The sequence below is a fragment of the Rattus norvegicus genome, chromosome 1, assembly GCF_021556685.1.
Source record: "Rattus norvegicus strain SHRSP/BbbUtx chromosome 1, alternate assembly SHRSP_T2T, whole genome shotgun sequence".
NCBI classification, from domain to species: domain Eukaryota; kingdom Metazoa; phylum Chordata; class Mammalia; order Rodentia; family Muridae; genus Rattus; species Rattus norvegicus.
The window spans coordinates 107787501-107812500 of NC_141534.1; the positions used below are offsets into that span (position 1 = coordinate 107787501).

General features: G+C 53.1%; 2 protein-coding genes, 1 long non-coding RNA gene and 1 pseudogene across 21 annotated transcripts in view; 1 reads left to right on the top strand and 3 right to left on the bottom strand.

The window, feature by feature from the left end:
* Nucleotides 1-3365: 3365 nt before the first annotated feature.
* Epb41l5-ps1 (erythrocyte membrane protein band 4.1 like 5, pseudogene 1) lies at nt 3366-4806 on the bottom strand (annotated as a pseudogene).
* A 4251-nt stretch (nt 4807-9057) lies between these two features.
* Nucleotides 9058-12647, bottom strand: Kcnj11 (potassium inwardly-rectifying channel, subfamily J, member 11). Of its 8 annotated transcripts, none has more exons than XM_087594236.1 (3): nt 12565-12647; nt 11782-11840; nt 9058-11610 (listed from the first exon to the last, which is right to left on the bottom strand). In XM_087594236.1, the coding sequence occupies exon 3, from the start codon at nt 11592-11594 to the stop codon at nt 10683-10685; it is 912 nt and encodes a 303-aa protein (XP_087450362.1). In that variant the 5' UTR covers nt 11595-11610; nt 11782-11840; nt 12565-12647; the 3' UTR covers nt 9058-10682. The 8 variants fall into 8 exon arrangements, with proteins under 8 accessions (XP_087450362.1, XP_087450373.1, XP_087450345.1 ...); XM_087594247.1 differs by lacking the exon at nt 12565-12647 and adding an exon at nt 12354-12551; XM_087594219.1 differs by lacking the exon at nt 11782-11840.
* A 220-nt stretch (nt 12648-12867) lies between these two features.
* On the top strand, nt 12868-14733 carry LOC148007347 (uncharacterized). Its single transcript, XR_015646384.1, has 2 exons — nt 12868-13331; nt 13526-14733. It is a non-coding gene; the product is annotated as an uncharacterized LOC148007347 (long non-coding RNA).
* Nucleotides 14734-16580: 1847 nt separating this feature from the next.
* The window catches only part of Abcc8 (ATP binding cassette subfamily C member 8), an 80986-nt gene continuing 72566 nt past the window's right edge, over nt 16581-25000 (bottom strand). For 7 of the 12 annotated variants that reach the window (NM_001412033.1, NM_013039.3, XM_087635269.1 and 4 more), the window contains 10 exons: nt 21614-21716; nt 20812-20925; nt 20363-20483; nt 20130-20260; nt 19249-19327; nt 18969-19077; nt 18611-18714; nt 17860-17993; nt 17529-17591; nt 16581-16813 (listed from right to left, as the gene is read on the bottom strand). In NM_001412033.1, coding sequence (NP_001398962.1) covers nt 16676-16813; nt 17529-17591; nt 17860-17993; nt 18611-18714; nt 18969-19077; nt 19249-19327; nt 20130-20260; nt 20363-20483; nt 20812-20925; nt 21614-21716 — 1096 coding nt within the window. In that variant the 3' untranslated portion in view covers nt 16581-16675. Of the gene's footprint in view, nt 16814-17528; nt 17592-17859; nt 17994-18610; nt 18715-18968; nt 19078-19248; nt 19328-20129; nt 20261-20362; nt 20484-20811; nt 20997-21613; nt 21717-25000 lie in introns of those variants that run through there. The other 5 variants (XR_015670095.1, XR_015670093.1, XR_015670137.1 and 2 more) reach the window with 3 other exon arrangements.

The window sequence follows — 25000 nt, forward strand, 5'->3', positions numbered from 1 at the left end:
ATACTTAATCATGAAAGGACATTGTGCCAAAACTTCCAGTGCAAACACTCTGCAGGAGATGTTTCCGCACTAAGTGTCTCCTGTGATAAATAACTTAATGATGTACCACAGGGCCTTGGAAAAACAAGCTCAAGTCAACCCCAAATAGATCTTTGGAAAGAACTAAGATTAGGGCAGAGATTAATCAAAGGGGGATGTAAGAACACATTAAGGATTCCAAGGAACGAAGGGTTTGTCCTTTGTAAAGCAGATCTACAAGTCCTTTCCTAGATTGTCTGGCAGGAAACAGTGCCTCACTTTAATAAGTCAGAGGCGAGAAAGGAGCCATCTGGAAGTTCGGGAAGTCATTAGGATGTTCTGAAAGGAAAAAAAAAAAGATATTCTCCTAATTGGAAACTTTTAAAGGATTCGATGAATTGCTTGGTATATATGATCTACCATAATTAAATCCAAATGAGATAATTTAAAGACATTTATTAGGAACAATGAGATTAGCGCAGCAGCAACAGCGACAATAGCCTCAGATGAAGTAGCGCTGAGGCCCTGAGGGTGACATGGACCAGATCGTCAACCGGGTCCTAACACAGCCGTTCTGAGGAACACGGCCAATCTCGCTCCTCTACAAAACCAGCATTAGGGTCATGCCAAACCACATGGAGGCAAAACATAAAGAAAAAGACTCCTTTTTTTGCTGTTGTCTATTTAACATACAGCGCTATCTATCTATCTATCTATCTATCTATCTATCTATCTATCTATCTAATTATCTATCTATTGTGTGTGAGCATACCTGTGGATGTATTGGTTAGAAAAGAAAATGATCATGTTTTCAGTAAAGTCTGCTTTCTCCACCCTCTTCAATAAACTTCTGGAAGTCTTAGCTAGGAGAACGTGACACGAGAAGCAAACAATTATTTATACCTCTCTGTTTATCTGTTGTCCATCCATCCGTCTGCCTGTCTGTCTCTATGTGTCATCGGGGGCAAATGGAAGGTCTATCTCGACCAACTAGGTGGCTCAGCCTGGACACCTGAGTTCCATCCCCGCAAAGCAAGTGAATGTGGAAGGAGAGAGTCTACTTTGTTTTTTCTTTTTGTTGTTTGTTTGCTTCTTTTTCAGACTGAGTTTCTCTATGTAACAGCTCTGGCTGTCCTGGAACCCGTAAGTCTTTTGCCACCACCACCTGGCTGACAGCCAACTTGGTGTAGTTGCCCTCTGACCTCCACAACCCTCCCCATGGCTTGCCCTCCTCATCGTGCACATGCACAGTATAGCGAGGGGTGTAGAGGATTGATAGAAAGGGAAACACCAATGTCTTTCTATGTGCTGGGGATACACATGAGAGACTCTAACAATTCCACCAGCAAACTACTTGTGCTGCTGCTTTTAAAATGACCTGTGTGTAAGCAAGTGTGTTTGAACATCACCACCAAAGCAACTTAGGGAGGGAAGGATTTATCTGGCTTACACTTCCACAGCACTGTTCATTATCGAAGGAAGTCAGGACCTAACTCACACAGGGCAGGAACCTGTTGGCACGAGGTGATGCAGAGGCCGTGGAGGGGTGCTGCTTCCTGGCTTGCCCCTCATGGCTTGCTCAGGTTGCTTTCTTATAGAACCCAGGATCATTTGCTCTGGGATGTCCCCGTCTACAATGGGCTGAGCCCTCCCACATTGTTGGTCTGTGTACTGGGTGCTCTCCGTGGGGATCCTGGCCCACGAGGGGAAGCCAGAGCAAGGCAGTGTGCCGCACCTCTTCTGCAGCCACTGCTGCCCGGAGTCAGTGCAGGTGGAGAGAGGCAGCAGACAGCTAGGATGGCTGGTTTGGTTGGATGGAGATCCAACTATGAAAGCTTCGTGGGAGCAAACTCTTCCCTGGGCTGTTACAGTGCAGTAAGACAGGCACTCTCAGATGGTCTTTGGTGAAACGACTCATGCACCTTATTCCTTCTGGATGGAACCTTATAAACATTTGGGGAGTGGTTTGCATTCTAGAGGCAGATGCTTTCGATTGGCTTGGTCTGAGATGTAAGGGACGCCTCATCTGCATGTGGAAGGACTTCATGGTGTCCCTACTTGAATGACTGTCACAGTCCTCTCCAAGGGGTGTCCTGGTCATGTATTCCAGGACAGGAACCTGGTCAGGAGTAGATTAGTGGCTTTCAATTATGAAAACTGCCAGGGTTCCTGAATCTGCTCAACCTTACCAGGTATTCTGTCTGGTAACACACCACATTATTCACGAATTATGAAAATGCCTCACAGACTTGCTTATGTATGCCTGCCTGCCTTCCTTCCTTCCTTCCTTCCTTCCTTCCTTCCTTCCTTCCTTCCTCCCTCCCTCCCTTCCCTCCTCCTCCTTCTTCTTCCTCTTCTCTCCTCTCTCTGTCTCTCTCTCTGTCTCTCTCTGTCTCTCTCTGTCTCTGTCTCTCTCTGTCTGTCTCTGTCTCTGTCTCTGTCTCTGTCTCTGTCTCTCTCTCTCTCTCTCTCGTTTTAAAGCTTGTATGAGGCCAGATGATGAGGGTGTTACAAACCTGGGTTATCTGTGAAGGATTTTCTTCGAGGAAGTAAAGAGGAATGAGCTACGAAGGCTTTCTTTCTATCTTGCCTTCAGTAGAACTACCAGCTCGCAGCGTAAGCATTCTGTTGACTCTTAGTTAACCATCCAAAGATATCACCAGTCTTATCTCTGCGTGTGAATCACACTGTTGTTGCAATTTCTAGAGTGGAGGTAACAAATCTGTTCATCAAAAAATGAACTATCGTACATTTTATTAAAGTAGCAGGCACTTGGGTGAAATCAGGCGTGAGTTGGTCATGTTACAAGGTAGTGCATGAGGACAATGTCACTGTAGTAGCACAAAGGGCCGAGATTCCATGACCAGCGTGGCTCCTTAGGGTGTGCTCCTGTGCCTTAGTCTGCTTAAATGCTATGCAGAAGATGACAAATGACAAATGGTGTTTGTCATAAACATGAACCCCCTGAGAGATGCTCCGAGGAGGAATGTGTTAAATGCTAAAATCATGACACCCCTCCCCAGGCCATTGTGGTGTGTACACCCTTCCAGCATAGCAATACCTGCCATGTCAGTGACGGCTCAGAGATCCTCCAAATCCTCGTCCCTCCCACAGGAGAAGTCAGTCCCAGCATTGTGAAGCTAGTGACGCAGTATGAAATAAATGCCCCCCAATACTCCTAAAGGTGTCAATCCTCTATAAAAGACACGGGACACATTATCACTCTAGATGATGGGGTTGCATGGCCCAACACGCATAACAGTTCCTAGAACCAGGAGCATCATGGTGGACACCTGTAGTCTTTACTGTGCGCTCGGGTACAAAGTCGGTGTTCTTCCTACGTGCAGTCTTGGGTGGGGCCACCATGTTGAGAGAGCTCACCAGTAGCTGAGATCTGTTTCCTGTCATGATGGTCTGCTGCAGAGTTCTATGGAAGATTCTCTAACCCACAAGCACAAGACCCGACTGTGAGGAAGGATTCACAGGCACAGGAGACCTTGCAGTTCGCAGTGGTTGGGAGTTACTGTCCTGAGCTGAAACTGTAGGAACACGAAGAGTATCCTTTTTTATTGGACTTTCTCTCGTGGGTAGGTTGGGAGTACTGCCCGCTCGGCCTTCTTTCAAAGCCTGTCCATCTTCTTGCTTTAGTGGTTTTGTGGTCTGATACTCTGTTTTTCCACTGTATTGAGACTGGGATCTTGGCTGAGTGAGTCTGGTCAATGTGAACGTTTTTGGACAGGGTCTGGGAGGTGCTCCAGAGAGCATTTCCATAAGTATTTCAGGCCTTCGGATGATCCAGCCTAAAAACAATGGTGTTATCTTGTGTTTCCTCCTGACCACCACCTTCCACACCACTACGGTTAATTTATTCATAAAATCCAACCTGGTTAGCTTGGACCAGAACAATGAGCCCATTTGGTCTCTCCTTCAAACACAAAGCTTCCTGTTGGAGTTAAGCCTGAACTAGTCATTCCCATCTGCAGCCTTGACCACATGCACATCGGTTCCACACATGTCTAGCCATTTGTCTGTATTGGGATAATTGGTTACAGCTTGTGCTGGTGTCTGACTTCTATATTCCTTCCATGACTCAGAAATAGCCAGTTCCATGTCTTCAATCTGAACTGACAGTAACCTGAATCCAGAGACAAGTTCAGGACTGGGCTCAGAAAGGTCATAGTCGTCAAATTCTGCTTGCCCTCTAATTCCTCACTGAGAACATCTTGTTTTAGCTGAAGGACCAATAAGTACTGGGTTAGGTCCTCATGAAGATTATTTGGTTTCGAGGAATAAAACTTGACTAGAACATGAAAACAATAGGGTGGACCAATTTTAACCTCTTTTTTTGATGCTGTTTTTTGGTACTGTCCAACCAATGTCGGATCGAATCCACAAGTATCCGAACAAAACAGTTACTTTCCATCAAGTCCAGGGGAGAAGCAATTTGAGCAAACAGGTCTTGTCCTTGGCTTTCTTCGGCAAGTCCATGCTAACATCTGTACTTTCCGGAAGGGACACCCTGCCTGTGACGATGGGCTTGGCATCTCAGGCTTCAGGAATCTGTGTGGCAGCAGGCTCTGCCTCCTGGAGTCACTCCTTCTCAGCACGCTGGCTCGTAGACAGGCAGCCAAACATTCTTTGAAGGGAGCTCAGCATTTCTGCCACTGTACTGGGAGGTGCAGATTGTGTAACCACGGAGACCACGGAGACCACTATGAGAACAGTGAGCATGACTCTTGGGGACAGATACTCATCCAGCTTGAGAGAGGACATGTCTCTGGGGGATGGCCTCAGAAGGCCATTGTGGTATGCACACTCTTCTAACATAGCAACACCTGCCAGGGCAGTGACGGCCGGTGCTAATCTCCCCCCTGGAGTCATTTTCTTAATTGAGGCTCCATACTCTTAGATGACTTTAGCCTGTGTTAAGTGATAAACTCTTCAGCACAGCCGTCTCCTTGTCTCTGAGAGAGCTGCCCACTGAGAGACCCCACTGAGGAGGATCAAGCCTTCATTGACCCAGACCTCCTAACCTCCTGAAGCAGCAACGCCCATTCACAAACACCCAACCCCGTGCACCCCCAAACGTAAAGACCCAGCAGGTAAGAGGTACTGCTCCCTCCCGCCGGCCCTGTGGGATGGAGGTTTCCGCAGTGTGTGTCCGCATCATGCTAGTCTGGCTCAAGGGAAAAGCCTAAGGAAACACGCACTGTTGCTGGGTTAGAAGGCATTTCATTGGCTCAGCAGGGAAGACAGAGGTAGGTGTTGTTCTCTCGGAGTTCCATCCCCTTAATAACTCAGGAAAAGACCGATACACTCTGACTAGAGTGGTAGCTCAGGGAAGTACTCCCCAGACACTAACAACGGTCACTGATCAGAGGGACCTACAGTGCCTGCCTCAGGTGAAAAAACAAAAACAAACAAACACACACCCCAGGATAGCTAAAACCATCCTCTAAGATGAGAAAAACCGGGAGGTATTCCATCCCTGATTTCAAGATACACTGCAGACTTGTAGTAATACAAACCACAAGGTACGGTCATAGAAACACAAGTTGATCAATGGACTTGGATTGGAGACCCCCCACATAGTCCCCACACCTGATTTTGGACAAGGGGAAGTTGAATGGATTTCCAGGTGGACTTGGGTGCATGGAGATGAAACAGGAGGGTCCAGGCTTTGGGGGTGGAGGGAGAGATGACTGGGATTGAGGGGTGTTTTGGGGGAACTCCCTGGGATCTATGAGAGTGACCCTAGTGAAGTCTCATAGTCATGGGGAGTACAGAGCTCCAAAGGGCCATCTTCTGTAACCAGCAAGGCTCCCAGCTTTGAGACTGGGACGTCAACCCAGCCACAAACCCTTTGACTTCCAATCTGTCCTGCCTGAAGGATGGGCTGGGGTAATGGTGATGCAGAATTTGTGGAAGTGGCCAACCAATGACTGATGTAACTTGAGGCCCACACCAGCAGAGGGAGCCACTATTGACCCTGCATGGACAGCCAGGAACCAGAGCCTTGGCTGCCCAGAAACCCAGAGTAGAACCGCATATGATAGGAAAACAAAAAGAAAAAAGGAAAAAAAGAGTCAAAGGATTCTGCTACACTCGTGGATTGGTGCTTAGCCCAATTGTCATCAGACAGGCATCATTTAGCAACTGATGTGAGCAGATGCAGGCACCAGACCCAGAGCAGAACAGCAGGCAAAACCAGGGGAACTCCCTGGAAAAGGGGGAGGAAGGATTCTAAGAGCCTGAGGGGTTGAGGACACCATGAGAACAGGAGCCACAGAATCAACTAAGCAGGGCTCATGGGAACTCACAGAGACTGAAGTGACAATCATGGACCCTGTGTGGATTTGAGTTAGGTCCCTGCATATATATATAGGGTTGTATAGCTTGGTGTGGTTGTGGGACCTCCTAACAGTGTGAGTGTAAAGTACACACACACACACACACACACACACACACACACACACACAGAATTTATGAGAATGTGCCCTCCCCAGAGTATTTATGAGAATGTCTACATGGGGGGCGTGGAGGGAGGGAGGGAGGGAGGGAGAGAGAGAGAGGGAGAGAATTCATGAGAATGCCTACACACACACAGAATTTAGGAGAATGCCTACACAAAGTGGGGACAGAGGGAGAGAGGGAGGGAGAGAGACAGAGGGTATTTATGAGAATGCCCCCCCCATATACACACACAGAGACAGAGAGATAGGGACACACACACACACACAGAGAGAGAGAGAGAGAGAGACAGACAGACAGAGAGAGACAGACAGAGAGAGAGACAGAGAGACAGAGAGAGACAGACAGAGAGAGACAGAGAGAGAGAGAGAGAGAGAGAGAGAGAGAGAGAGAGAGAGAGAGAGAGAGAATGAGCATTTATGAGACTGCCTTACAGGCTGTGGTCCAGCTAATCAAACAATGGCCACTTGTGAATGGAAGGTCCAAGAGACCAGAAGTTGTCCAGTCCACAAGGCTGGATGTCTCAGCTGCTCTTCAGTGTACCCTGGAATCCTCTATGCCAGTGAACGAGTGCGAGTGGACTTACTATCGAGGTCACAGACAGACAGCCTGGTGGGGACCATGACGAGACAAAGCGGGGTTTTTTCTCTTACAGATTTCTGAGAAGGGAGCAAGGTCCCATGTCACACAGGTAAGCCATGGGATGTCACGGCCGGTTGGTTGTCTCTGACTGCTGATTGTTGAGAGTGGACTTGTTTGATAAGTGTCCTTCATGTGGGGTGGTTGGTTACCTGGTTGCCTGCAGCCCTTGGCCTCGGGGGAGCCTGGCATACTTCTTTGAGGAAAAAGGAACTAAGGCATCACGGCACACCACTTGTTAAATCTCTGTAGCGGGCACTGTGGGGGGGCGTTTATAGAGGCACGGACAAAGTTATGATGCGGGGGATGGGAAGCTGAAATCGGCAGAGCCTGGCCCGTGGTCTAACATCCTGTTTATTACCACCAGGACTTGCGAGGAATCAAGGTCAGGGGAAGGTAGAGCATCACATCCTGGACTCAGGTTGCCAAGTCTGGGTCCTCATGGTTATTCTGTTGGGCCAGCCAATAGTGGGAGTAGGACCAAGTATAGAAGAAACCCGTCTCCCTTCCTGTGAGGGAATAGAATGCCCCAAGCAGGTGGGCTTGGTAGAGAGGCTGTCAGTCTAGCCTCCACCCCTGGTCTCAGCTCTGGCCTTGATCTCTGTGTTCTTCCTGTCTCGAGCTCCTCCTGAGCAGGAATAGAACAGACTTTTCAGACCAGCAGCAGTGCAGAATCCACCCTTTCCTCAGAGCCACCTCCAGACTCAAAGCTGTAAGACATTGTCACCTTGGAAGTCTGGGGACATTGAGACCTGTGTGAAGCCACCAATGCAAGTAGACCCACCTGTGATGGCCAGGGTATCGTGGACCTGAGATTGTCACTTAGCAGAGTGACCCTGCTGTCACTTTCAAATCGGGAAATTATGTGCTTCTCTGGGCATATTGTTCTCTAGTTCTTGTGTAGTGAGGCAACTGGCTATCTCCTCAGGATTGGAGTTTTCTTCTTTCTCCCTGAGCTAAACTTTAAGGCCTGGGATCTCTCTTACAGTGGGGTGGAAATTGGACCAGCAGCCCAGATTTTCTGGGCTCTTGTAGGTCTCACTGTGGCCAGCAGGTGGCGCCATAGCCTCATTTCTACGGGCATCAGACAACAGCTGCTTCTCTGGGAGTTGGGAGGTTATTTCGATGGGATAGCATGGATGAGGCCACTCAGCAAGTCTTACAAAGTGACTCTAGCTCCTCCCTGTGGCCTCAAGGAGAGCTAAAGTGAGCCCCAAGAGTGAACACTGCACCTGACTTGTTGCCCCCCCAGCACTAGGGAGATTCTGAGGGCGCTAAACTGGAAGCATGCCAGTCTGTTAAGAGGGAGTCAGGACTGGGGACTATGTGTAGATGAAGGAGGGCAGGAGAGAGTAGATTAGAAGTCAGACTGGTAGCAGCAGCTTCCTGGCTTGCCCATCCCTTCCTCTGGAGCATCCTGAGACATACCCTATCTGATCTAGGGGCAGCCATCCTCACGCCTCACTGCAGCCACAGCCCTGGTTTCTGCACATGCTCACAACGCACCCACCTGTCCATTCATTCTTTCATCGAGCATCCACTCAGCTCCAGAGGCATTGCTCTGGGGGAGACATGAACATAGAGATGGGGAGACAGACCCTTAAACACCGGCAAAGAAGAAGGCCCAGAGAGGAGAGAAGGGTATCTCTCTCCAGGAATGGTCCAAGGAGCATTGCTGACCTGGGCCTTTATGGATATCGATAGAGGATGCCACCCTTGACCCAGGAGATAGGGAGCTACACAATATTTCACACGGTAGAGAACGATCACAACCCTTCTTGGCCTGCCTGAGGGGTGGCGGGGCAGGCGATGGGCAGGCGGACCGCAATGAGGTGGGCACACAGGAAGAGCAGCCCCTGCAGACCAGGTCTGAGCTTAGAGGGGCACCATGCGGGGAGTAAGACCAGACAGCGACACATCACCCAGAGGCAGTGTAAAAACATCTTTTTTTTTTTTGTCTTAGGTTTAGTTTTCCCATCACATGGCTAGCTCAGCAGCGATCACGACGGTTGACATTTATTGAGCACTTGTGTACAGACCAGGCACTTCCGAAGCAAGTATACATGTGTTTTCACCTGCTCAACCTAATGAGGTAGGGACTATTAACATGGGCGAGACAACCGGGTCACAGGGTGGTTCAGCTGGAGCCAGGATTTGAGCCAATCAATACCCCTGAGGCCTACAGCCTCCCTCCCCCTCCCCATGGGCACCTCAGCCTTCCAGCAGAGTCAGGAGACAGCCCAGGCCCTTGACTATGATGTCTGGTGGATGTCAAATGGTGGAGTTGGCCAGACAGACTGAGAGTGGGGGGGGGGTGGAACCTGAGGTGGAAGGATGATGGCCTCCTGAGGTGAGGGAAACGGAGGAGCTAGTCTAAGTAGCTTTTCTGGCCTCTTGCCTGCCGGGCCATGCTAGGTGGCAGACTCTGACAGTGCCTTTTCCCCCCAGTGGCATGCCCACTGCCTCCCCAGCAAGAAAAGCCCAGAGTTCAGGTCACAGATGGGAGGCTTTATTGACGACGGGCCAGTGGGGTTCTGGGCGAGGACACTACACTGCTCTGAGAGTCCGGGCTCAGGTCAAGCCCAAGGGCCTTTTGCCTTGGAGACCTCCCTTTCCCTCACCAGGGTGAACTTTCCAATATTTCTTTTTCTGACAACCTAGACAAGGCATTGCTACCCACCAGTGTCCCCCAGACAAAGTGACAGCTGCCCATGGGGAGCCAAGAGCAGAGTTTTGCCTGAAGTAGATCTTGTATGGCACTCACAGGACCCTTTTCGGCCTCTCAGCCAGGTATCTCAGTGTTTGCCCAATGCCCCACTTCCCAGCCTCTCCGGGGGACAAAACAGGGCAGCAGTCCCCACTCTCTCTGCAGAAGGCTGGAGTCAAGGGTAGAGGACAGAGACACGCGTCTGAACGGGACCATCAAGGTCTCCAATCATTTGCCTCCTTCTTGTCCCCCTTTCTCTCATAAGCCGGCCATATGGAGGAGAGCCTAGGTAAACTTATCCTGTCGTGGCTGTGTGGGCCCCTCAGCTCCCACGCTCTGACACCCACCTCCTCCCTGGCTGGCAGGATTCTTTAGCGTGGCACGAACAGGGCTGGGGCCTGGCCAGGTATTTCTTAGTGGCTACAGAAACAGCAATAGGCTCCCAACTTGGGGGCTGCTTTTGCCCAATTACCTGCCTGCTTGTGGCAGGATGAATCGTGGAGGACCAAGACTGGCTTCCTTCCAGACCTTAGCTTTAGGACCCCTGAACCTTCTATAGCCTCCCCATCGTTGGGCAGGGACATAGGGTAAGCCAGTCCTGAGCTGAGCCCGGGAGGAGCAGGAACAAAAATAACCCGGTACAGGCTCCTGCTGGGGCCAGAAATAGCATAGTGACAAGTATCTTGTAACACCCCAGGCACACAGCGGCGGGGAGGCTGAGCCAAGGAGGGTCTTGTCCCACGCCAGACCCTCATCTGGCCGAGGGGCTCGCACCCCAGCACTCTACATACCGTACTTCACTTTCCATGTGCCCACCTAAGTGAGTGGGGGCCTGAGGGACCGCAACTCAGGACAAGGAATCCGGAGAGATGCTAAACTTGGGCTTGGCCTTTGCCACAGCCACACTGCGCTTGCGCAGGGGCCCTCGCGACGAGGCGAGGGTCAGGGCATCCAGCAGGCTGCGGTCCTCATCAAGCTGGCGGGCTGTGCAGAGTGGTGTGGGCACTTTAACGGTGTTCCCGAATTTGGAGTAGTCCACAGAATAGCGGCCATCCTCCTCGGCCACGATGGGGACAAAACGCTGCCCCCACAGAATCTCGTCAGCCAGATAGGAGGTGCGGGCCTGGGTGGTAATGCCTGTGGTTTCTACCACACCTTCCAAGATGACAATGATCTCCAGGTCCTGGTGGTGGTGCAGGTCACTAGGAGCCAGGTCGTAGAGCGGGCTGTTGGAGTCGATGACGTGGTAGATGATGAGTGGGGCCACCAGAAAGATGCTGTTACCACCCACACCGTTCTCCATGGGGATGTCCACCTGGTGGAGAGGCACAACCTCGCCCTCCGGGCTGGTGGTCTTGCGCACCACCTGCATATGAATGGTGGCGCTAATGATCATGCTTTTTCGGAGGTCCCCTACGCGAAGCATGAAGCACAGGCGGCCATGTCGCAGGGTGATCACGGCATGCTTGCTGAAGATGAGGGTTTCTGCCCGCCGATGGGCCTGTGCCGTTTTCATGAAGATGCAGCCCAGCATGATGGCGTTGATCATTAGCCCTACGATATTCTGCACGATCAGAATAAGGATGGCCAGGGGACATTCCTCTGTCACCATGCGCCCGCCGAAACCAATGGTCACCTGGACCTCGATGGAGAAAAGGAAGGCAGACGAAAAGGAGTGGATGCTTGTGACGCAGGGCACATTGGTGCCCTCTCCGGGGGCCAAGTCACCGTGGGCAAAGGCGATGAGCCACCAGACCATGGCGAAGAGCAGCCAGCTGCACAGGAAGGACATGGTGAAAATGAGCAGCGTGTGGGGCCACTTGAGGTCCACCAGCGTGGTGAACACATCTTGCAGGAAGCGGCCCTGCTCTCGGATGTTCTTGTGGGCGACGTTGCAGTTGCCTTTCTTGGACACGAAGCGGGCCCTCCTCTCCCGAGTACGGTACCTGGGCTCTGTAGGGTCCTCTGCCAGCCGGGTCAGCACATATTCCTCAGGGATAATGCCCTTTCGGGACAGCATGGCTCCGTTGGCCCCAGGAAGGGGTTTCCCCCATGGGGGAGGCACTACACTGGCTTGGCCTAGGGCCTCTTTGTAGGGTCCCCCTCTCTGAGCCCTCTCCTCAAGCTTGCACCAACCTCTGGACTGATATGCCCCCCAGCTGGTTCTGTTTCTTTTTATACTAGCTTCAGATGCCGACGCCCCCTGCTCATTGCTTACTGAGCCCCTGACCCAGCCTGTACTCTACCTGGCCCTGGATCCTCCACTCAGCTATCCTTCACCACCCGTGGACCTCCCTCTAACTCCCTTTCCCCGGCCCAGCCTTTCCTCTCAAACCACCTCAGAACTTATTACCTCCGGGTCTTCCAACTTACCAGCCCTCATTCGACCCCCGCTCTTCTCTGGCCTCACCCACTTCTGTCCCCTGTCCCTTCCAAGCACAAGCCTTACTTCTTGACCCAGTCTCCTCTCCAGGTGTGCCCCGGATTTCCCATCCCGCCCCTGCCCTAGAGCCCTCACCGCTCTCCCGATCCTTCTCCAGCTCTCGTCCTCTTTGTCTCCTTGGGATCCCGCGCCCTTCGAGTCACCCTGCAACCGTCTACGCTCGGGATCCCCACGTCCCCCGCCGCCCAGACCCCTCTGGCTCCGTGTCGCGGCCTCCCTGCTGTCCTACCGACCGCCCGCAGCCCCCGCCGCCGCTCCGTCCCCACCCCGCCTGTCGCCGCCGCACCTGCTCGTGCTGCTCAAGCTGCGGCCACCTCCCTGCCCCCTCCCACTTCGGGTGCTCACTCCCGGCCGGCTTCCCGGGCGTGTGTCTGTGAGCCGGTCCTCGGGCACCGACCCGTGCGCGGTGGGGGTGGAAAGCTGCGGGCGGGGGGCTCCTGAGAGCAAGTGCAGCCTCCGCCGCCAGAGGGCGCCAGATCGGCTCCCAAGAGGGGGTAGGGGCGGGCCTAGGCGCAAGCTCCGCCCACAGAAGATTCTCGTCCCGCCCTCGCTTGCTCACTATCCTCTCCCAGGCCACAGAGCTTTCTTTAAACCGAGGGTGGCTCTAAAGAAGTTGCTTTTGTGAAATTCTCTTAGTTTGGCTCAGCAGCCTTTATAGCCCAGACTTCTATTTCTCCCCTGTCCATAGTTGAGTCTTACCTGCCTCTCACACAGCACTTCATTCCCAGTGAAAGAAGGCAGCGAGCGGTTACATCATCAATGCCAGGGCTGGCGTGAGAGAAACATTAGCCTTAGAACTTCTCAACCGATGATTCTTCTTCCCTTTGAGGATTATTTTTATCTTACGTTTATTTATTTATTTATTTATTTATTTATTTATTTATTTATTTGCTTATTTACGTTTTCGAGACAGGATTTCTTGTAGCCCAGGATGGCTTCAAACTTGGTATGTAGGATGACCTTGAACTTCTGATCCTCCTGCCTCCACTTTCAGAGTGCTGGGATTGCAAGTGCACAACGAGGCTCTGGCTACCGTCCCTGAGTTTTAAGAGGGTTTGTTTTGCCATCATTTGTTTTGTACTCTGAGGACCTTAAGCCTGTTTTTTCCCCTTAACCCTGGGGGGTTGTGGTGTGTGTGGGTGGGTGAGGGGTAGTTCTGGGCCTCAGCAGCTGTTTCAGGGCTAGCTTGGGTTTAGAGTAGGTGACCCAGGTTATGGTCAACAACAGGCACCATGTTTCCATTGCAGACACCACTGGAGAGTGGCTCCTGGAGGCTGCTGGAACTGTAACGGCCTGTCCTGGGGCTCAGATCCTTGAGACAGACCTCTCTACCCATTGTGTAGCTGGAGTGAAGGCTTGAGGCTGGAGCTAGAGAAATAGCGGCACTGGGACAACGGGCCACCATGGGACATTTTCATATTGAGCGGTGGACTTTCGGATGGCATTTTCTCCTTCTCAGAGCTACCCAGAGGTTACGTGGACCCCACTCCAAAGAGTGAGGGAGGGCTGGACTATAGTGACATTATGCCTAAGGCAGGGAAGGTAAGATGGGTTGAGTCAAGAATAGGAAGTTTAAAGACACAGTTACACAAGAAATCTCTGAGGCCACTTCAACCTTTAGCCATAAGAAAGGGACCCTTGGAGAGGGCTCCAGGAACTTTGGACATCTTTGCAGAAGTCCCTGGGGGTAAAGGAGGAAGGACTAGTAGGTTTGCTTGACCCAAGGGGTAGTGCAAGCAGAGTGGAGTAGAGGCAGGCTTTGATTTACACATGCAAGAGTCTGTTCTGATGACGGTAGCCAGAGATGGCCCTCCTAGTGGAGGGACCCAAATCTGAATTGGTAGACCATTAATTAGATCATCATGGAGGGATTTGGGCCAGGATGACCTCGGGCATTCTTAGAAGACTTCCTTGCTCTTCCTCTGCTGCTTCCTTCCCTTGGCACGGCAGAGTACCCCAACCCTCCCCGTGTCTGCTCCTGAAGTCCAGAGTGGAAGGAACTGTGGGGCCTACATAGGCAACTTCAGGGTGAGAGGCTAGGGTCTGCCCTTTGGTCCAACCTTAGCTAGTCCCTGGCCCAGGGAGAGGAAGCTGGGTGTCTTGCCCAAAGGGCTCAGCCTCTGTGGTGGTTTGAATCGGTTTGGCCCCTGTAGACTCATGCGTTTGAATGCTTGGCCCATGGGGAATGGCATTATTAGGAGGAGTGACCTTGTTGGAGGAAGCGGTTCATTGTGGGGATGGGCTTTGAGCTCTCCTAGGTTTAAGCTCTACCCAGTGTGGAAGAGACCCTTCTGGCTGTCTGAGGAACAGTCTCTCCTGGTTGTCAAGATCTATAACTCTCAGCTTCTCCAGCACTATGCCTGCCTGCATGCTGCCGTGCTTCCCGCCATGATGATAATGGACCAAACCTCTAAAACTGTAAGCCAGCCCCAATTAAATGTTTTCCTTTATAAGAGTTGCCTTGGTCATGGTGTCTCCTCACAGCAATGAAGCCCTAACTAGACAGCCGCCTGCCCTGTTTGATTCCCCCACTGGCTCATAGCTATCTCCCCAAACACTGTGTTGTGTTCTTTCCCAGAGAGGCCTATCCCACACTTACTGCCCTAGCATTAAGGGTCTGTGATACCCCGCTGCTGCTTTATCCCCTCTGTGAGGAAGTGGACAAGCTCACTTCCACTCCTCCACTGTAGCGGCAGGATCCCTGCCTTCCTCCCCACCCCTCTGCCTCTCTGATTATCTAATTTCTTCCCTCCTACACCGGACACGAATCTTGCCTTTCCCAGGCAGCCTGCCAGACCTCACTGAGCTCTCCCTTGAGTTGCTCTGACTCCTGGCATTTCAAAAACCGGCCTGTGCTGGGCTCCCGCTGGTGACTTGTGAACTTTTCTCATGCTATAGAGCTCTTGCAGCCCTGGGAGATGAAGACCTAAGACTCCCAGGTCTGCAACCCCAGGGTCTCATAAGCCAGTACTGCAGGCACTATGCAAATTATAACCAAATGGTATGCAAATGAGCACCTGCTATTTCTTGGCTGAGGAGAGGGTTATACTCCTGTCCCCTGATGCAAATGGGATTGGGATGAGCTGTTGTTTTGGAATCCTAGTGTCTGATCCTTGGCATCTTCAACCAGCTACCAAATGGTTGACTTGTACAGGGACTTCAGGGACTGCCCTCCTCCCACTTCTGAATGCTTGTGAGATGGGGGAGGGAGGCAGAGGTAGTGGCATGAGATCCTGGCCTAGGCGGTAGAGTAGCCCTGATTGTGTGGGAGTGGGCATGTGACCCGCTGGCCCAGACAGCAGAGTAGCCCTGATTGTGTGGGAGTGGGCACGTGACTCGGCAGCAGAGTAACCCTGATTGTGTGGGAGTGGGCATGTGACCCTCTGGCCCAGGCAGCTGAGTAGCCCTGATTGGGTGGGAGTGGGCACGTGACCCGCTGGCCCAGGCAGCAGAGTAGCCCTGATTGGGTGGGAGTGGGCGCGTGACCCGCTGGCCTAGGCAGCAGAGTAGCCCTGATTGGGTGGGAGTAGGCATGAGACCCGGTGAATCCACTGGGATTCAGTCCTAGGACTTTGCTGGAAGTGTTGGAAAAGAGCACCTCATTTTCCTTCTGGTTGTTTCTGGGACAGGGTGTAAGCTAAAGAAAGCTACTACCAGCTCTGCCACTGGACAGAGAGAAGGAAGCCAGACTCAGAGAAATGGAGACACCATCTGATGTCAGAAACATGAAGTAGCATTCCTGTCATAGGTGGCCTGTCACATGCCACAGTGAATCCAAATGCTTTCTTGAGCCATGTCGAGTGCCTGTTACTGGGGACCTGTGCCAGACCCCCCCCACCATGGTTATAACCCAGGTGAGCCCCAGATGGACAGAGACTGCTCCCTTATTCGATGGCTGTTCCTGAGCCATTACCCTTTCTGCAGACTGAATTCCATCCCTAAATTCATAGGTTGCAGCCTCTAGTTCATGAACTTGGGGGCGGGGCCCATGGGGATGTTATTAAGGTTCACTGGTGTTGTGGGCAGTGGCTAATCCAATATGACTAGTGACTTAGAGGACAAACACTGAGGAGGGGTGGGGAGAGGGGAGGGAGATTGAGAGGGTGTGAGGGCACAGTGAAAAGCAAAGGAGAGAGACCTCAGAAGAAACCAAAGCCGCCAACCAACACCACCTGACACAGATCAGGAGTACGGTTTTGCCTCTGTTGAGTTGGCCTCCTTGAGTCTGCTTGGTGCCAAGGCAGGCTGGTAGCCTGCACCCATGGGGCACCACTGCCCCTTCCACAGAGCCAGGGCCTCCAGTAGCAAAGAATTAGTTTCTTTATTTACAAGTGATTTACAGTAAGAAATCCTAGGCAAGCAGGTGAGGTGTGGGGTGGCACTTTGGCGCTGGCTGGTCATTTGTCCGCGCGGACAAAGGAGGCAAAGACGCTGTCCTTCTGGCTGAGAAGCTTTTCCGGCTTGTCGAACTCCAGGATCGCGCCCCTCTTCAGGACCATCACTAGGTCTGCACTCAGGATGGTGTGCACGCGGTGCTGCGTGGGCAGGAGGGGCTGGTTAGAATGGTGGGCAGCGCAGCCGAGGACTGCTATCCTCCTCCACACTGGAGGAGATCTATGGCCACCATGTCTCTTCTTCCTCCTCTTTCCCATGCCTCCTTTTTCGTGCAGCTTTGCAGACCCGAAGCTAAGTAGCCAAGGATGACCCTCTTCTTGGGACCCTCTGCTCTCTCCTGTCTTCTACTTCCCTGGGGCTAGGATTCCAGTGTCACCACCTCCGTTTCTGCAGTGCTGGGGATCAAAACCACGGCCTCTTTCCTTCCTTGTACATAGCCCAGCTGTGTCCTCTGAGGTGGTGGCTCCAGCCTGGGGTGGCTGTGATCCAAACCCTTTGCCTTTCTCTTTCTATCAAGCTGCTGCTCCCCCTCACCCAGCCCCCCAGGCATCAAGACTTACAGACTCCCTCCCTCCACAGGCTCCCATTCTTATGGGAAGCAGCCCCAGCCCAGCCCAGAGGGCTTTAGGGGAGGGTGTATCTTGTATCCAGAGAATAGGGAGAAGGCCTGAGGCAAGTAAAAGTGAAAATCTAGACAGCCCCAAATTCTGCTCTCTCCTCATGCCAGCTCTCTAGACTCCCGACCTGGACGCTCTGAGATCTTTTCCTGACTACAGGGGTCAGTCCGCTGGTACCTTCCCAGAGGTAAGCTTTCCCTTCTGATGGCCTCCACATAGGACATCAAAGGCCCCTTACCGCGATGGTGACCACGGTGCGGTCTGCGAAGGCTGTCATCACCACCTTCTGGAGGATATTTTCCTGTCGGGTAGAGGTAGCAGCCGGTGGCTCAATTGCTCCATGGATGGGATTCTGGGGACATGGGTCCCAGGTGGCCCAGCTCCTACCTACACCCACTCCTATCTCTACGCCCGTCTTCTCTCTGGCTCTAGTCCCAGAGAACTGACCAGGTGCCCAATACTTGGAGGCTGGACTTGCCTTTGCCACATAGCCCTAGAATTGAATGTCAACTTGAGGCTTAAGACCCCTCTGTGCCAACTTCTCCCTAACATGCCACCCCAGGACCAACCGTAGCCATGTCGATGGAGGCAGTTGCTTCATCCATGATGAAGATGCTGGTCTTCCTCACAAAGGCCCGGGCCAGGCAGAACAGCTGCCTCTGGCCCTGGCTAAAATTCTCCCCTCCTTCCGTGATGATGGCATCTGGAAGCAGACATGGGAGGGTCAGGACTGAGTAAATTCTGCCTGTGAGTGGAGTAGCCCCATGGAAGGGTACACACATGTGTCTGTGTGTGCAGGGATGACGTTTCTGACACAACAGGGATTCATGTGGATACAATGTTCAGTTGTTATCCTGGTGCTATGAACTGCTGGGGCTCTGGGCAGTCCTGGTAGAGCCTTGGCCAGAGTGGTGAACCAGCTCTGTTAAAGCCTGGCTAGCCTCACAGCGCCTCCACCATGATTCTGACTGACCCTGGACTGGGGCGGAGCCTTACCAATGGCCACGTTCTGTCCCAATGTTCACTGTGACACTTGTCCACAGGGCAAGCAGACAGGGCAAGGCAGGGCTAAAAATACACTGTACTATGGGGGACGTGCAATCTGTCTCATAGGGACCCTGAATATCCCCATGTGCTAGACTGAGCTGGTTGAGTTGTGTGACCCTAGCAAATTGTTTGACTTCTGAACCCCTGTATGGTAAAAGGTGGAACTGCACGGTCCCTGAATTCTAGCTAGACTTAGGGCTCCAAGCTCAGGGCTCATCCTAGCCATGGGTGCGATGTTTCCCTTCCAAACCCATCTGTGCCAGGAGCAGTCACCCAGGCCTCCTGGCAGGGCCTTCACCACCAGCTTCAGCTGAGCGATCTCCAGAGCCTCCCACAGCGTGCTGTCTGAGCATTTCTTCTCTGGGTCCAGGTTGAATCTGAGGAGAGGCACAGAGAGCCCTCAGGGAATGGGGTTCACCTTCATCCCCAAAGCAGTGACGGAGAACCTAGTGTTGGGAGGGGCTGTTGAGGAGGGAAGTATTTGGAAGAGGGGGTGTGGGGGACCCACAGGGGCTTGTTTAAGCCTAATGAAGAAAGCTGCGAAGGAGTCCTTCCTCTGAAGACTGTTCCCCATCTTGTGCAGAGAGCAAAGCTGGCCTGGGGCTGGGGCAGGAGGAGTTTGGGGTCTCACCTGATGGTACCACTGAAGAGAACAGGGTCCTGTAGGATGATAGACAGGCGTGAGCGGAGCGTGTGCAGCGGCAGCTTGGCGATGTCAATGCCATCGATGATGATACGCCCTGTATGGAGATGATGTCATAGGTCAAGGGCCACCAGGTGGGGGTGGTGCTGGGATGGGCTCAGCCTGGGACCCAGATCCCAGTGAGGATACGGGAAAGCCTGCTGGGTCGCCCGGATCTTGCCTGGTAGCTGTGGGTGTGCATGTATGTGACAGCTAACACACAAATCACCTTCAAACATATCCACCATTCGGAAAAAGGCGAGAGAGAAGGAGGATTTTCCACTGCCTGTGCGGCCGCAGATCCCAATCTGGAAGCAGAGAAGCAGGAGTGTCGCTGTGGCCCTGGGGTGTGCGCACGCGCGGGGGGTGGGGGTCACAGCTTCTCCTCTAGTCTTGGTTTCCCAACCAGCTCCTCTTTGGCCAGGCTGGACCAGGGTTGAGCTTGTCTCCTGTGGGTTCAGGGAGGGCTCTCTGGGCGACCCAAGGGTAGAGTGCAAGCATGGGTTGCTAGTTGCACAGGCCTTGGTCTAGGTCTGCAGGGAAGACCCACATCCTGTTTGGTAGCTGTCAGGGAGCGAGGGCCCTGGTGTGCTTCTGTGAGCATGTATACGGCGGGACACGGCGGGATGGTGAGTGCGCTATGTGGGCATGCGTTTGAGTTCTCCAGCTGCAGTGGGGCCACGCGGGATCCTACTGCTTCCTGGCTCTTGAGTCCCAAGAGAAAGTTACATAGAGGACTGATACAGGGACTGAAATAGTGATGAAGGACCAGGGTGGAAAAGACAGGCAGGGGCAGATATTCCCGAGGTTGGACATAACAAGGCAACACCACCAGCAGAGAGACAAAGGCACGGAAAGACGGACATGTCAGAGGGGCTGAATGAGGGATGTGGGGACACAGAGTGCTGGGCAGCGACCCTCTCTCCACTCGGAAGGTCAAGAGTAGACAGCAGGGAGAGCCAGGGACCCCTGGCAGGGCGGGACAAAGCCTGGCAAAGCTCTCTACCCCAAGGAAGTCCTTGATGACTCCCTGTGGTGGATGGGGCCCGAGGGTAGGAAGAGGGCCACAGCCGACTGTTGCCCACCCGATGGGCTCCCACCCCAGCTGACCTTCTGTCCTGGGGAGATGAGGGCGTTGACGTGCTTCAGCACGGGCTTCAGGGAGCTGTCATAGCGTACACTCAGGTTTTGAATTTGGATCTTCCCTTGGTCTGGCCAGTTCTTGGGGATCAGCGATGGTGCTGAGGGCCAAGCTGGGGGTCAGCCACCAGATACTGGCCACCCCTAGCGTCCAGAAAGGTCACCCGCCATCCTCCATCGGGGATACCCCTGCAGGTTCTCACCCAGGAGCCCCTCATAGCTCTCTGCCTCAGTTTTCAGGAGTGTGTGGATACGCTTCACAGCTCCCAGTTGGATCTCCATGTCTGCCAGGTTCCTCACCATCCAGTTGAGGTAGTTGGAGACCTGTGGGGTTGGGGTACGGGTGCGGGTGCAGCCAGTCACAACTGCTTAGCGGTGCCCATTTGCCACTTAGCCTTCAGGATGGCTCTGCTAACTCTGGGATGGACTAGGGACCCCTGCGAGCCTTTTGTTGCCCACCACTGCCTGTGGACAGTGGCAGCCTGGAGCCGTGAGAGGGTTACGGTGGGTCCGTACCCATCGCCTGTTTGCTATCCACCCAGCCTAGCCTAGGTGGGGCTGCACCATCTCTCTCATATCTCAGCTGAGGAAACTGCCCCGGATGCCCAAGAGCAGCATCTGAGTCCTCCCTGCCCCACCTGCCGCCACTCACCATCAAGGCATAGGTGAGGCCCAGGCCTACTAGGCCGGCTGAGAGCTCCCTGTGTAGGGAGTTGGAGATGGAGGTGGCAGCGGCGATGAGTACCACGCATGCTCCGATGTACTCCTGAGGAAGGACAGCAGCTGGCCCCGGGGCTGTTGTGGGTCAGAGCCACAGGTACCTCATCCTGTCTCACCCTTGGGGCAGAGAACAGCTCAGCCAGCCTGAGCCCCAGCCCACACTTATGCAGCAGCCGCACAAGAGACTGGCAGAAGCTGAGGCCCAGGAGCTCACGTTCCCTTCAAGGTTACGTTCCCTGAGGAAAGGTGCTCCACCAGCCGGCCCGGTGAGCCCTCGTGTGTATGTCGCATGGCCCACATGCTTGCCGGCTTCCTCCTCCTCATGCTGACAGGATCTCAGAGCCCAGGAGGACCTTGAACCTAGCATCTTTCTACTGCTCTCCCCAGAGTGCAGGGATTCCAGACATGATGTGGGAATCGAACCCAGTGCTTTGGGCATACCAGGCATGCACCCTCTCAGCCGAGCTACCTTCCTAGTCCTGACCTCCTCCGTTCTCAATGTCTACATCCTGCAAACTCCCACTCTCCTCATTCCCGGAACACCCCTGGGATATTTGGGGGTGAAGATGCAGGTTAGATATGGTAAGACTAACAGGGCTGAAGAACAGGGAGGCTCTGGGTCCTCGTTATCAGCTATCCCCTCTCCTGCCCTGCATCTGTGTTTGCTCCTTGTTCCAGCTCCACACTTCTAACAGGACCCCTGCCCCAGAACCCACAGTGGGGGTGGCACTTGCCATGCGGACTTCCAGCCACCTGTTGGCTGCTGTGAGGAAGAGAGAGGCAATGTTGTTGGAGTCGGTGTACTCTAGGAGCTTCTGCTGGAACCGGGCCTCGTACCTGGAGAACGAGCGAGGTGTGGAGGGAGAGCATAGAACTTACAGAGGAGTTACAGAGAGCCCTCACAGCAGCTCCCAAACATGCCAGCTCCTTAGGCAAACGTGGTCCCTGCCTCTGTCCACCTCGCTCCTGCTTCTAGCCCACTGAGGTACCTCAGATCCCTAACTTGTCTGGTTTTCTTTCTTCTGGGTGTCAGCTTATCTTTCTTTCTACACCATTGTGTCCCCTCGGAGAATGTCAGTGGCACCCGGTGTTAAGAACCCCTTCCTCAGTAGGGACCAGTTACGATCAGCTGTGTGTACACAGCAGCCTCCCCTGACCCTTTGGGTCATGGTATCATCTCTTGGCCCCAAGCACTTGCATTATTTCCATCCCCTGGCAGCTCTCTCCCTGATCATCACAAATCTGCTCCCTTCTCAACCTCCAGGCCCAGCCTTAACTGCACCTCCTCAGAAATGCCTTCCCTGCCCTCCCCTCCCCTCCAGTAGCCATCCCTTATGACTGTAATGCTCTCTCCACAGCCTGTTAGCTGCTGAGAATCTGCTCAAATGTTCACTTCTCCAGCCATTTATGATCCACCCCGATACAGAGAGGCATGAGTGAGCGTAGGAAGTGCATCTGCCGGGCTCCTAGAGCCTGACGCCATTGCAAAAACCTTAGTAGAAGAAACACGCTAACCCTCCTAGCTTGGTCCTCTCCAAGATAGTTCTTTGTTGGACAAGGGTCTCTGGGATTTCTGTCCCACCCCTAGGCCCTTGTCACATTTCTCCTGCACTACTAAGCACAGACCTGCCTCCTCTGAGGTCAGGTCTGGGCTCCTCTGTCACCTCCTTCAGACCTTGCTGGCATCAGCCATGCCCCAAGGTGGTGTGGAAGTACTTGCTTAATGATGAATGAACAAAGGGACCAAAGAAAAGCCATCTTGACACTAAACTGGGAAAGCCTGAATCGGGGACTCAGAGAGATCCCATGCCGTTTTGGGCATATACTTCTTACCTCTGAAGTTGTTTGTTTGAATCATTTCTGGGCAGAGGATATGCATCTGAGGATGCTAAAGAGCCTCTCCAAGGTGTGGGGGCCTGTGTGCCGCACCGGCAAGTAGTGGATGCGTGTGGGTGGGTAACAGGTCTGAGGCGAGTGTGAGTCCCAACTCATGAGAATGTGCGTGAATCTCTCACATGAAAACTTGAGCACATGCATGCTGATGTATGCGTGTGCATGCACACGTGTGCACACGCGTGTGTGAGTGCACGCGTGCCTGAGAAAAGCTGAGAAGGCATGTATGGGGGTCTGAAGGGCCTGTGTTGCACCACAGCAAAGTTGAGGCAGTCGACACATGTGCCTGAGGGCTGGGAAAGAGCCCAGACTGGCATCCAAGTACCACAAGCATGTCAGGATCAAGATGGCTTCCTCAAGGGCAAAATGGGGACATTGATTTCAGCATGGCCCAAGGGCCTATGAGCCACACTGAGCCTAGTGCACTATGGAAGCTGCTGTTCTGTCCACCCTCATGCCTTCAGCACACTTCCAGGGTTAGCATTGTGCACAGGCCTAACTCCTCTGAGGGCGGGGTGGGGTGGGGTGGGGAGGTCCAGGTAGCCAGACTGAGCTTCACAGTCACTTTCCCCAGACTTGGCTCCAAGAAGTGTATGCCTCTTGGATGATGAACGAGGAAAAGCGGCCTTGACCCTATTACCCAGTGCAGAGCAGCTGGGCTTAAGCTCACACCTATGTCATGTGGCTGTTGTGAGGGTGACTGGTAATAACTCATACGTGACATTTAGCCCTCAGCCAGCGCTCCACCAGTGTAAAATCAATAAGGCTAGTTAACTTCCACCAGGGTAGACTTCAGGGCTAAAGCCAGCAAATTAGGCCCATACAGCAGTGAGTAAAAGGCGTCTTTTCAAATTTACAAATCCTTCATCATAATGGGGGTGGGGGTGGGGGTGGGGAACTAGGCAGCAGGTCCTTGGCTGACCACAGGCTTGACCTGAGCCCTTGCCTTGGTCTGAGGCTAAGAGACTGAGCTGGAATCTGCTCAGAAGTCTAGCCTGCTTTCGAAAGTCAGTCTGCAATGCCAGGCCTGGCCCGAGGGCCCTGGACACTGGTTTTAAAACTGAGAGCAGAGGCTGGGCCCAAAGCTGAAGCAACCTGGGGCAGCTGGGAGCAGGGTCTAGAACCCTGTGCTGGGTTTCAGGGCTTCTGTGAGGAGAGGTTCAGGCTTGTGAGGGGTAGGGAGATATCCAGGGAGTATAACCCGGGCCAGGGCACAGCTCTGTTCTGCTTTCCTCAGATGACGTCAGGGAGGTGAATTCCCACAGGCCCACCTGCCCCAGGAGCGAGTGTGGTCTGTGCCAAAGCCCTGGGTACCTCTCCTAAGACTGGTCTTGGACTTAATGATAGGCAAGAGATGAAGGTCTTGGACCCTCGGCTGATCCCTGAGCCTTGGGTTGCTCCTGACACAGGGCTGGGCGTCACATGGTGATTGTCATGCAGCCGTGCCATTCTAAAAATAACTTGTTGTCACTCCTTGGGCTGGACTTTGAGATGAGAACCCAATGGCATGGGTCAGGGTTCTCTGGTCTGGCTAGGAGGGGACTGAGTCTCCAGGAGATCCAACCACTTCTTGGTTGTGAGAGCAGGGCTCTTCTCTATTCCCCATTGCCCACAGATGCTCCCAGCCCAATACCGCCACCCGAGGAGGTGACACGGTGCCAGGGGCATTGGACTTTCAGGAAACTCCTCAGGGTGAGAGAACTCTTGCCTGCCCTTTGAGTCATGGCTTCTGTAACTCTTCCTCTAAGAAGCCTTCCCAGACTACTTCCCTTAGATGCTTCCAAAGCCTTATCCCCATGTCTAGTCAAGCAATGGTCACATGGCCTGTAGGGACTGAAAATGCCTCTGGAGACATGTGACACATCTTCAGTGCCTGGCACCGGTTCCATACAGGCAGAGCTCAGTGGTTATCAGAGGGATGAATGGGCTCAAATCTGGGCTTTGCGGGGGCATTTCCCAGAGAGATTTTGTGACTGCTCAGTGCCTCAGTTTCCCCATCTGTGCAGTAGGAACAATCATGCTCAGCACCTAGAATCACAGCACAGAATGAATTGAAGTGGCCCCCTATTTGGTCTCTGGTGACATTAACCGTAGAAGGCCTCAGGCTGGCTCCAGGTGTTAGGGCCTTTCCAGTGTGGACAGATTTGTCCCAGGCTGGTTTCTTGTCATGTCCCACCTTATGTCTGAGGCCCACAGCTTGTCTACAAGGCTAGGATTTCACACCTGGC

Coding starts and splice junctions, on each gene's coding strand:
- Kcnj11 (NM_031358.3), bottom strand. CDS start 11,855: ATGCTGTCCCGAAAGGGCATTATCCCTGAGGAATATGTGCTGACCCGG.